A 12144-nucleotide genomic window follows, 5' to 3' on the forward strand; every position below is an offset into this window, starting at 1 on the left:
ACCATAATTGGAGAGAAAAGGATAGCTTAAGGCTACAAGAACTAATGGCTGTGTTTGGCATTTGTGTGTGTGTGTGTGTGTGTGTGTGTGTGTGTGTGTGTGTTACGGTTTCTATGACAGACACAAAGGGCCTTAGCAACTAAGTCCAATACCATTTTTTTCCTTGCTTCCTCCAGAGGTAATTATCTAACTCCATCAATAGTGCTGTCAGAAATTGGGCACATAATTCAACATTTAAATGAACAAGCAATGTAATATTTCCTGTCTCCCAGTGGAATACTTTGTAGCTCACATTCTTCTCTGTCACTCATTCCCTCTTGATATATGTCCCATGTGTAGTCCTTGAATGCCTCCTGTCCCTTGTGTTTCATTACAGATGTTGGCTTCGGCTTGACACCTACTTCATTTGGAGCTTTATAGGACCAGCAACCTTGATAATTATGGTAAGAACTCCTAATTAACTACTCTATCCCCCAGGTCAAGAAAGAAAACTTTCACTGTCCCCTTACTGTATATTTTTAATTTACATAGATTAATTTGGGGGAAAGCATGTACTTATTTGACCCCATCCAACTCAAGCAATTAGACATTCATTATGGGATACTCTGCATTATAAAATACTTGATCAGAACCTTTGGGAGAAGAAAACATGCAGCTGAAATAGTATGCAAAGCCCTTTGGACTTTTAGGAAACCAGGCTGAAAAAGCTTTTTTTGGTATGGTCCTAGGGACTGGGGCTGGGGTGGGGGGGTAGTTTGTATTTTGATCCAAGGACACTTTTCATTTCTGTGCTTTAAAGCATGAAACAATTCAAAATTATATCACCAATACAGTTAGCATGATTAATAAAATCATACTCAAAAGTTGGGGAAAAGGAGAAAAGGAAAAATCCTTATTTATTTTTTTTTATTTTACACATATTAAAGTCAGTGAATTTCATGATTAATAGTACTTAATGTCTGTATAGCAAAAAGTAAAGTAGGGAAAATTAATGAACAAAATCATGTTTTTTTCTTCTTTTTTATGGATTTTTGAAATATTAAGTATAGAATATTGATAGGTACAGAAGCGACCAAAACTACTTGACTTATTCTATAGGTGAGTTAAAAAGGAAAAGAGAAATTCAAAATGTGATTGTCTCTCTAGATCACATTTACCTGTGATATGAGAAACTAGACAAGGATTTTAGGATTTTAAAAAATGCATTTCTGCATATACTGAGCCTTCTGGATCTAATAATTTCAGTGATTTGTTGTCTCTACTATTCTAGATAAATTCTACCTGACACTAGAACCTAAGATGACTTTTACAATCCTAGCCTGCTGACTGTTCTGGAAAGTTCTCAGGTTTTTAGTATTTAGGTACTTTGTGTAATGCAATATTTGAAAATTTAAGTTATGATGATTGTTTTGGGAATATCATCAGTACAGATTTGATAAGAAACACACATTAACTTTTTGTTAAAGTATATTACGCAGAGAAACAAAAGAGCTGTACAATGCTTTTTAATTTTCCACAATGTAATTTGGACCACTTCTTTTGACATCATGACTGGTTCTCTACATGTAGTTGGCCCCAAAGAGATGCTGAACTTAGTGGTATCGCAATTCCCCTAACTGGCTTCTTGCCTTGACTAAAATACTAGGTAATCATCTGTGATTCAATCTCTTTAAAACTAGTAAGAGCTAATTTCCCAGAGCAACTCATCTGTTACAGAGAGTAGACTTAACTTCTTCTCAACTCCTGTTCTGCTACATAACACAACCTTTTATATTCCAGCTTAATGTAATCTTCCTTGGGATTGCTTTATATAAGATGTTTCATCATACTGCCATATTGAAACCTGAGTCTGGCTGTCTTGATAACATCAAGTAAGTAATTTTTCCCTTCCTGTTCTTTTGTCTGCTCATATGGAACTGTTCCTTTTTGCCCTGAATATTGCTATATGCCTCACCAAGAAGGGAAGGGGTAATGTATTGTCTTGATGGAATATTGCTGAAGTGGCTCATTCTGACTGAGAAGAAGTAGAATGAAAGTTTCACTTTGAAGGGGCTTTCTTGGCCTCCTACGTACTTATTTGCAGCATTGTTATTTTCAGATTTCTCTTTGTAAGTAAAACTAAGAATTTTGCTTTTCTTGGAAAGAGCAATGCATAAATTCAAAATAGTTTGAGATTTTAATTGGTCATTTAGGATTAATATTGGTACCCTTTGGGAAAAAGAGATGACTTGGGTTTATAATGAATTAAAATTATTTGTTACTTGTTATTTGGTTAGTTATATTAGTTGTCTCTGAAAATCTATCCACCTAGCCAACATATACTGTACATTCACTTAATATGCTCATACCATAGGTGAGTTTTGTTAAACTTCTCTGATGGCAATGTACCATCAAGTCCTAGATTCTATTACTTTACTTTTGGGGGTGGTTCATAGAATGTAAGACAAGGGTAATACTAATAGTTTAATGTCAACTATTCCATTTTAAAATAAGTGATTGCTTTTCAAATGCTCGATCAAAATTGTCTTTTGAGAAATTACATCAGAAGCCTTTTAAGACTCCAGAACTTAAATAAAATTCTTCCCTACAGATGAATGAAATATGATACCCCCTTTTTGACAAAAAAATTGAAACAAACAAACATACTGGTGCAACATTCCACAATGATTTAAAAGTGGCATTGAATAACTTCTCTCTCACACAGATGTTGCTTTAATTACAAGAGAGGTACAGTGCATGAGTCTGCAAAGAACAGGGGAGATCAGTTCCTTGCTTCTGGTGGGGCTATAATTATGTTCTCATGCATCTGAACAGGTATAAACCACTCTAAGTCACCACCACCTCTCCCAAGAATTCTTCTTTCTTTTACTTTACTTCTATTACTGCTTTTCCCTATTATGTGAATGGTTTGTGGAACAAAGCAGGTGCATAATAAATACTTTCTGACTTGAATTGATTGCTTCCCTCTATCCCACTTTACCAAAACTTGAAATCTTGAACAGGTATATGTAGCTGGGGATGATGAGAAAGAGGGGAGTGAAAAGGGCAAAGTTGTAGCAGGGAAGAGCAGGGACAGGGCTATTATCAAGGAATGGTTCTGATTTTCTAATTTTTTTTTCCTTTACCTCTAACACTGACTAGAACACTTAATAGTTGGCTTTCAGTTGTGCCTAAGGGTCTCAGAAATACTACACTTGTAAAATAAAGAATACAATTTTTAAAAGAGCAACAACTATTCTTTACTGGGGAATTTCATTTTACAAGAGTGTATATATGTACCAAAAGAATATAAAACCTGTTTTTGATATCATATTTGCCTAATAAATTTTGTTTGTTTTAGCATGTTGAGAATAAATGATTTCTAAAGGATACCTGTTTTCTTTTCACAGAGTAATTACACATAAGGCCAAATAAAAAGTATTTCAAAAATCACAGCTATTTGGCCTGTCATGTGTTTACCTTTACCAGTTGGTAACATGGACAGCCAGAAATATGAAATACTTTGTTTAGTGGTTCCCAAACTTTTCTATCTATTTTAATATCAAAAAATGTTGAGGATCCCTACATGAGAATAGTAATATTAAAGCATCAGTGTACTGAGAAAACGGATATTTCCAGCCATGCTTACACACAACTTCTGGAAGAGACTTAGATTGGTGTGGATCAGTTGAGCTAGGGAGCACTAAGCTAGAGTAGGGGTCAAGACAGTCAGTGTCCTCATTAAATCTGACATCTCTATGTAGACTATCTAAGGAGAAGCAGTAGTCTGGGCTAGTGCCCGTACTGATAAGTTGTGGGATTGGCCCATAAATAGCTGGAGCACTGCCAGGTAGGAAGACTCATTCTCCAAAAAGAAGAAAAGAAAAGAAAATATATATTGTGAAAGAGCTACTATGAATTTATTAATCTTTACATGAAGTTGCACTTTATTAATCATAGTTGTTTCTGTACATTGAAAAGATAGTAATATGTACATATGGGACACAGTTCTATCAACACAAGGTATATCTGCTAAATAAAGTATATCAGGTACATATAGATTAACAAACTCCCTACTATAACTCCATCTCTGCCAGCTCTACCCTCAAAAAGGGGTCTGGGAAAAAAGGGGGGGTCTGTGGCTTCCAATATTTGGAAATATAATTTTAAATATGTTTTATGTTATGCCACAAAACCACTAGTTAAAATCAGAGGGAAGTTAGGTGAATGTGATATCTTCCTGGAGTATAGCAAATATCATTACAAGAATATGTGACATGTTATTAATATGGACACAGTGAACCCCTCATTTGTTCAATTATTTTGAGAGTAAAGAAACACTGTCTCAAAATTGGCATGACATTTTCCTGTTTTCTATTATTGTTTCTTGCTAAATCATGCCCCTTCTTAATCATTATTGAATGAATAAATCTGATGTCCTCTGGATGAAATTTAGAAACATATTGTATTGCATACACATATATAAGTAAATGTGTGTGTCTATATTTATATATATATATATATATATGTATGTATGTATACATACATACTTACACATACACACACTATACAATCCATCATTTAAGTTACTCTACTAGAAGATGAGTATGCTAGAATAAGCAAAATTGTTATTCGTAGTTCATTAATATTTAATGTAAAATATATATATGTTATCTGATAATCAAAATTAAATATTGAGGATGAATGATACAGGATGGAACAAAAGTTGTGAAGAGGTCTGATGTTTTAATAACTTTTTGAAAATTTTTATTTTTTACCATTTTACAAGATTTGATTTTTCACAAATAAAATAAATTCATTTCTTATATATACCATATATGATGCTATGGTATTGTAAATTAAAAACAAAAAATAAAGAAGTTATTAAATCTTCATGACTTTTGGCCCACCCTATATAAGTACTTCTCTCCCCCACTGAAAATATAGTAGCTTTTCTTGCAGAGGAAACTGTATTTTTTAATGGATGAATTAATAGCAAATTATTTGACAATGAAATTTGTAACCTTTATTATTATGTGATTATAATTTGCACAATGGTGTTATGTCTGGTTTTGAGTTTAATTTAAGTGTCTTAAGGATTTGTGGCACTGGTAACAAAGGTACTATGGCATTATTAGGTTTAGTTTTGTTTTAAAAAAAAAACACCTGTCATCAAGAGAGCAAAGGAATTTAAGAAAAATTATAATTGGGCAAAGCTAGCAATTATTTGCTGTGAGTAATCCTTTATACTTATTTTTACTACCTTTTTAAATTCATGAGGAAGTTATCCAATAATTTATTTCAATAATTTTATCATATTTTATAAGCCCCTGCTACATGTTTAAATGGTATTATGCTCATTAGATTGCATTGCAATACTTTTGAAATACAATTAAAATATCCTGTACATGTTGTTTTATATTATTCAAGACACCTTACTTTCCCCAGCCTTGCTAAAGAAAAATAATAACTGTCCTAATCTTGTTGTTCTGCATCATATAAAAATGTGCTATTTTAACTTTTATTAAATTTTATGAAAAATCCCACTAAATGTATTTGTTGTATGACATAGTCATTATGTTAAAAATCAGCTAGAAATTCCATTTTGCATTACAATTTTCATTTGCATTTTTTTTAGCGAGTATGTTCTCACGATAATGGCCTTTTGGCCAATTTAGCAACAAGAAAACATTTGCTCACTTTTTACTAGTTAACTTGTGTCTAGGGCAATCACCTATCTTTTCAGGTTTCAACTATATATTCAACTTTGTTGAAATGTGTTAAAATTACAGAATTTGAAAGCATATATTGGCTTTAAAAAATCAAAATGACAGACTGAACCAAAATCAAACATAAAATTAAATTTTGTAGTCTAAGAAAATTTTATCAATACTGGTCATCTCCTACAAAAAACAATGTAGAACAAGCAGAGAAATGGGAAGTATGAAGCAAATGAGTTAAAACATAAATTCCATTTCATTAAAAAATTGAACTTTTATTAAAAAAAGAAAAGAGCAAATGACACCCCCAAAAATAACACTAGTGAATGAACTTATTATATACAGTTCCAGCCCTTTAGGAATGTGTTGTCTGTCCTTTGTTCTTGAAGAGTACCATGACATTAGGGTGATGGAATGACTTGCACTGAATTGGATTTAAGTGAGGAAGGGCTGTGCAAAGTCACCAACCTCATTCTCTCCTCCAGAGACATCTGGGTCCACCAGCAAGATATACATCAGGACAACTGGAGAATAACCCGGATTGCTTAAACATCTGGGACCAAGTGACTTGCCCAGGGTCATATAGTTTAGTAAGTGTCTGAGATGAGATTTGAACTCAGGTCTTCCCAATTTCAGAGCCAGTGTTCTAGCCACTGTGCCACATAACAGCCCACAATAATGTGAACCAGATTGTGGCAGATCTTTAATGGGAGTCAAAGGAATTTGAATTTTACCAGTTATGTAAAGAGTAGTCTGAGAATAGTTTTTAAGCACATGACTTATATGACAAGATTTATGCCTCAGAAAAATTATTGCGATGATATAAAGATAGGATTAGAAAAGACAGATGGAAAAATCAAGAAAAACCCGTTAGTTGACATCTATCATAGTTCAAGCATGTGGTAAAATGAGACCTTTTGTTGTCAATCAGTCAACATTTATTAAGCTTACTACATTCTAGACACTGTACCTTATAATGGTGGTAGCATTAGCAGGAAATGAGGACTGGACAAAAGAGGTATTAGTGTAGTGTAGGCCTCCAACAGTCACGGGCGACCATGGATCAGTGCCTTGAAGAGCCACAAGCCACAGTGTGGCTGAGCAGTCCAATACGGGAGCTGCAGCTCCTGAGTGACTTATAACTGGTAACGGCCGCATGCTGTGTTGTATCTACCCCCATGAGGAGTAGCTGGAGTGTTCCCTCCAGGGCGCTGGCCTGGGCAGATCAATTGGAAAACAAACTGTTGCCCATGCAGCAGGTTTTCCCTTTCCGCAACATTGGTGGATTCAAAAGAGAGGCAGAGCCAATACAGTTTGGCACCACCAGTGCTGCCACAGGAGTTGCCAGAGGGATGTGATGTCCAACATCCAACTGCCTAAGGGACTCTGACTCCTGATTTTTCCTCGGGATTAACTCCTGAAGCCTTTCCCATAAATGGATATAGCCGCTAGGCAGTGGAGGATTAAAATCAGGGTTTCCTTCCCCTATGCCGGTTGCCTGCCAAGGCTAACGAGCCCCACATGCCTGAAAAAAGAGGTATGATGGAGGTATAATTGAAAGAACTTGGCAACTTATTGGATGTGGGAAGTGAGAGAGAGAAGAGTCAAAGATAACACCAAGTTTTGGAAATGGTAGACCTGGTAAATGCTGATGTCCTGATACTCAATTCAAAAGGAGGAATAGGTATCAACTTCAAGATGACAAATTTAGTTTTGAGATACATTGAGTTTAAGGTACTAGTGGATGTATCCAGTTGAAAATGAATTATAAGCAACTGGAAAAATGGTTCTGCTCAGAGGTGAGAGCTAGAGATACAAATCTATGATATGATTGTATAAACATGATAGTTGAAGTTGTGAGAGTGAACGCAATGCCAAAGGAAAGTGTACAGAAAGAAAAAAGGGACAAAAATAGAGCCTTAAGAAATACCTACATTAGATACCGAAGGAGAAGAAGGAGAAGACCAAGGAAGGGGGAAGGGGAGGTGTAGAATACAGTGGAAAAAATAAAGAAGATGTGGGTAGAAAGGTAGAATAAAAGCCAATTGATTGAATATTGTGTCTCTGAAGTAAAGAGACGAGAAATGGGAAAAGAGAAAACATACATTTCTAAATTTAACACACAGTTAAATAAGCAAATCTACATGAGACAGACCAATTTTGTTAGATAAATAATAATTTTCAATTGGAATTTTTATTTCTCCTCTCAGGAAATAATTTCTAAGCAAAGGACATTGATCCTAACCATTACTATTTCAGTATCCTGCAGCTGCATTTAAAAGTTTGTAGAGGCACAAATATGCCTGTACAGTTACAAATATGAAAGTTGCCAAAGCTATTTAAAATAAAGATATCAAAGGCCTTTCTTAGATCACTATAATAAATCTTTGTCACTAATTTTCACTTGATTTGTTGACCATATGGATAAAGGGTGCAACCCCATTAGGACTTACATGGTTTTTTGGGGGGGTTTTTTGTTTTTAGTGAGGCAATTGGGGTTAAGTGACTTGCCCAGGGTCACACAGCTATTAAGTGTTATGTGTCTGAGGCCAGACCCGAACTCAGGTACTCCTGACTCCAGGGCCGGTGCTCTATCCACTGCACCACCCAGCTGCCCCAGGACTCACATGTTTTAAGGACAATAATAGATTTAAATATCACTTGTGTCAACAATGTTGTGATGTACATAGTATAGTAGAAGTTCCATGCCTAATGTAAAAATTATGAAATTAAGGCTTAAAAATGTTGTTACTTTACTAAAGTTGCATAGCTATCAGAGATGATATTTGAACCTGTCTTCTTAGTTTGAGTCGATTGTTCATTCCATTATAGCAGACCACCTCATAGTATTTGATAGCAATAATGGAAGATCACAGGATCATAGAGTTAGACTTGGAAGGCAACTTAGAGTTCATTAAGGCTATCTTCTTCATTTTATAGGTGAGGAAACTGAGACACAGGAAAGTTAGGTGACTTGCCCAGGGGTACAACATGATCCTCTAAGGGAAGACATTCAAACTCATTTTCTTGACTACTCTGGTGCTCTGTCAGCCATGCCACCTAGATAATTTGTGATGGCGAAAAATGATTTTTACTCATTTTTATTAATGATTTAGAACTAAACTAAGTGGTGGTGATACAAAGAAATACAAAAACATGGTCTCTGCTCTCAAGGACCATACATTCTAATGGAGAAGACAACGTACAAACACTTATGTAGATTAAAGATATGTACAGTATAAATGAGGATAATCTCAAAAGGATGATACTGAGAAGGGGAGAGGTTGGGGTGAATACCAGGATATACCTCTTGCAAAAAGTGGGATTTCTACAGTTTTGAAGGAATCCAGGAATGCCAGTAAGCAGAGGTGAGGAGGGAGAACATTCTAGGAATGGGAGAAAAGATGATCATATAGGAGGAACTGCAAGAAGTCCAGTGTTGCTAGATTGTAGAGGGAGGGGAGTAAGATATAAAAAGACTGGACTAGAAAAGTAGGAAGGGACCAACTTATGAAAGACTTTAAAAGCCAAAAGGAGTATTCACTTTTTTTGATTGTGGAGGTAACAGAGAACCTTGAAATTTCTTGACTGAGTGATTTAAATGCCTAAGGGATATCCAGTTCAAGATAGACTGTTGGTGATACAGGATTAAAGATTAGGAAAGAGGTTAGGGGTACATAGAGATATCTGAGGATAATTTAGATGGAGATGTTAATGGTAGCTGATAGATCACTATTTTTTTTGTGTGTGAAGCAATTGGGGTTAAGTGACTTGCTCAGGGTCACACAGCTAGTAAGTTAAGTGTCTGAGGCTGGCTTTGAACTCAGGTCCTCCTGAATCCAGGGCCGGTGCTTTATCCACTACACCACCTAGCTGCCCCGATAGATCACTAATTGAGATAGAGTAAATGAAGAAGAGAGTCCACAACAGGGCCTTGGTTAGTGGGCATGACCTGGAAGAAGATTAAACAACGGAGACTGAGGACCAATAGTCAGACAGGAGGAGAACTGAGAGAGCAAGAACTAGCTAGCTGTCACAAGAAACTAGAGAGGAGTTTCCAGAGTATAGCACAGAAGAGATATCCCTACGTATGTTTCTGTGACATTCCAGGAGTATATCACATTCATTTCTAAATATATTCTTTCCCTTCCCTCAATTTAGTAAGCTATCTCATAACAATTATTTTTTTTTGGTGAGGCAATTGGGGTTAAGTGACTTGCCCAAGGTCACACAGCTAGTTAAGTGTCAGGTGCCTGAGGCCAGATTTGAACTCAGGTCCTCCTGAATTCAGGGCTGGTGCTTTATCCACTTCGCCACCTAGCTGCCCCTCATAACAATTTTTAAAAGAAAGAATAAAGCAATTCTACAAAATTAGCCAACACCTTTTGTCTTGCAGTATATACAGTATTCCATACATATGGTATAATAAAGAGTACAATGAAGGGAGAGAAGTGCACAGAAAATACATTTGTAAAGCCTTGATTATAAATAGCTTTTGACACTACCCTAAGAATTAAGTATTACCTAGGGTTTTTGGATTCCAGGGCCAGCTCTGTATTCATTTTCTCATGCTTACTCTTGGTAAATATCAACAAGTTTATTAAAAGCAATGTGTTGTATAATACTTAAAGTGTTATTGATTAATGTTTATCATGAAATAATCATATATAAGTGTTTCTGGATATTCATGATGGGCAATTGCTAGTTCCTGTAGAGCTCTTATTTTTATTTTAACTCAAAAGAAACATGGCCAACTTCTAAAGTTCTCTGTAGTTGGTACTTACATAAGTTATAAGAAAAACAGCTGTTTTGATAAATTAATAATAATAGAGTTGACATTTCAAGAGCAGCTTAAAGTTTACAAAGTGCTTTCCATACATTATCTCATTTAATCCTAATAACATTGTGAGGTCAGTACTATAGGCATTATCACACAGATTATTTCTAAATCTAGAGATTAGTTTATATGAACAACTTTCCAGATATTATTTAATTTGATCCTTTAGCCCTGAGATAGGTAGTTATCATGGAATTATCATGGACATTTTGTAGTAGGATAAAACCACTTACTCAAGGTGCTATGACTAGAGTGTTAATACAATCTTAACACCAAGATATACAGTGGCTCCAAATCCAGGATTCTTTCTACCATGCCATACTACCTCTCAAATGAAGGAATCATCAGTATTTTTATGAAGGTCAGTGAGGGGGAATGGAGGTAAGAGGCAAGGTACTTAGTGTCTACAGTGATGAGTGTGTCAGTGACAATTTCTTTTCCCAAATCCTTTCAAGTGCCTCTTCCCTTGGCAGAAATTTACATTTAAACTCTATCTTTTTATTTTGTTGTGTTTTACAGTCTCTAGCACCCTGCTTTCTTAACTGCAGGGTGAACAAACTTATTATAGGAATACTTAGGTTGAAAGAAGTACCTTTTCTCTAGTGTCCTTATTTATCCCTTAAGGCTAATCTTGCACAGTCCCTCAGGCTTTCTTTTCACCTGCCAGTGTCCTAACAACATATAAATGATTTTGTTTGAAGTAAAGTGTCATTAAGAATTACAAAAATCATATCTGGGGGATCACAGTAAAATTTAAATTGGTCCCATAAAGAAAGAATTGTCTCCAGGGGTGGCATGATTAATTAATAAAAAGCAATTTGTGCAGTCATTGTTGGGGAAAAGGGGAAAGGGAATCCTCAATAAGATTGGATACCTGCCATATTTAAAGTTATGTAGGAATTTTAATATGCTTCCTAATGGCTTGGGGGAATGAATAAAAAATACTTCATCATAATGATATCTATAATAACTCATTCTATTCCTTAAAGAAGGTAACCTTTACTTCGATGACTATTTTTTTAACCAGGTAATAAGAGTGACTCTATCAGAACTTTTAGCTGTTTAAATTATTCTAATATTTATGGGTAGTTGTGACAATCATGTCAAAATATTTACATAACAAAATACAATTTCAAATAATAGAAAATGTGAATGCTAAAGATTATTTTATATTCTAATTTATTCTTTCTTGGTTTTGACTTTTCTTCTTATCTACATATTTAATGTTATTGCTAGTTTTATCAGTTTTCCAAATTCTACATTCTACATTTCTCTTTGAAAATAAATAATTTTAACCTCAATAAGTAGAGTCAATAGATTCAGGGTTTATATTTAATGGAAATGTCCACCAAACACATGAAGACATTTATAAAATACTCCAGAAAAAAGTCTTAGTATTTCCTCATTCTTAATAATTTAGTTATTAATATCACAATATTCATTTGATTACTAAAAAAAGAAAATTAAATTTAAGAATATTATGGATTATTCAACTACTAATGCTGTATGCAAACCTTCAAGACTACCCAGGCATCCTGGAAATGTATTTGACTAATATGTTTGTTTTACTATAAAAATAATGAATTAAAATAAAAATTAATGGAAGAA

General features: G+C 34.8%; 1 protein-coding gene across 16 annotated transcripts in view; it reads left to right on the forward strand.

Moving 5' to 3' along the window:
- The window catches only part of ADGRL3 (adhesion G protein-coupled receptor L3), a 971834-nt gene that overhangs the window by 880135 nt on the left and 79555 nt on the right, over positions 1–12144 (forward strand). For all 16 annotated transcript variants that reach the window (XM_043972867.1, XM_043972872.1, XM_043972873.1 and 13 more), the window contains 2 exons: positions 377–443; positions 1780–1871. In XM_043972867.1, the coding sequence (XP_043828802.1) occupies positions 377–443; positions 1780–1871 (159 nt within the window). The remainder of the gene's footprint in view (positions 1–376; positions 444–1779; positions 1872–12144) is intronic.

Source organism: Dromiciops gliroides, chromosome 6 (genome assembly GCF_019393635.1).
Source record: "Dromiciops gliroides isolate mDroGli1 chromosome 6, mDroGli1.pri, whole genome shotgun sequence".
Taxonomy (NCBI): domain Eukaryota; kingdom Metazoa; phylum Chordata; class Mammalia; order Microbiotheria; family Microbiotheriidae; genus Dromiciops; species Dromiciops gliroides.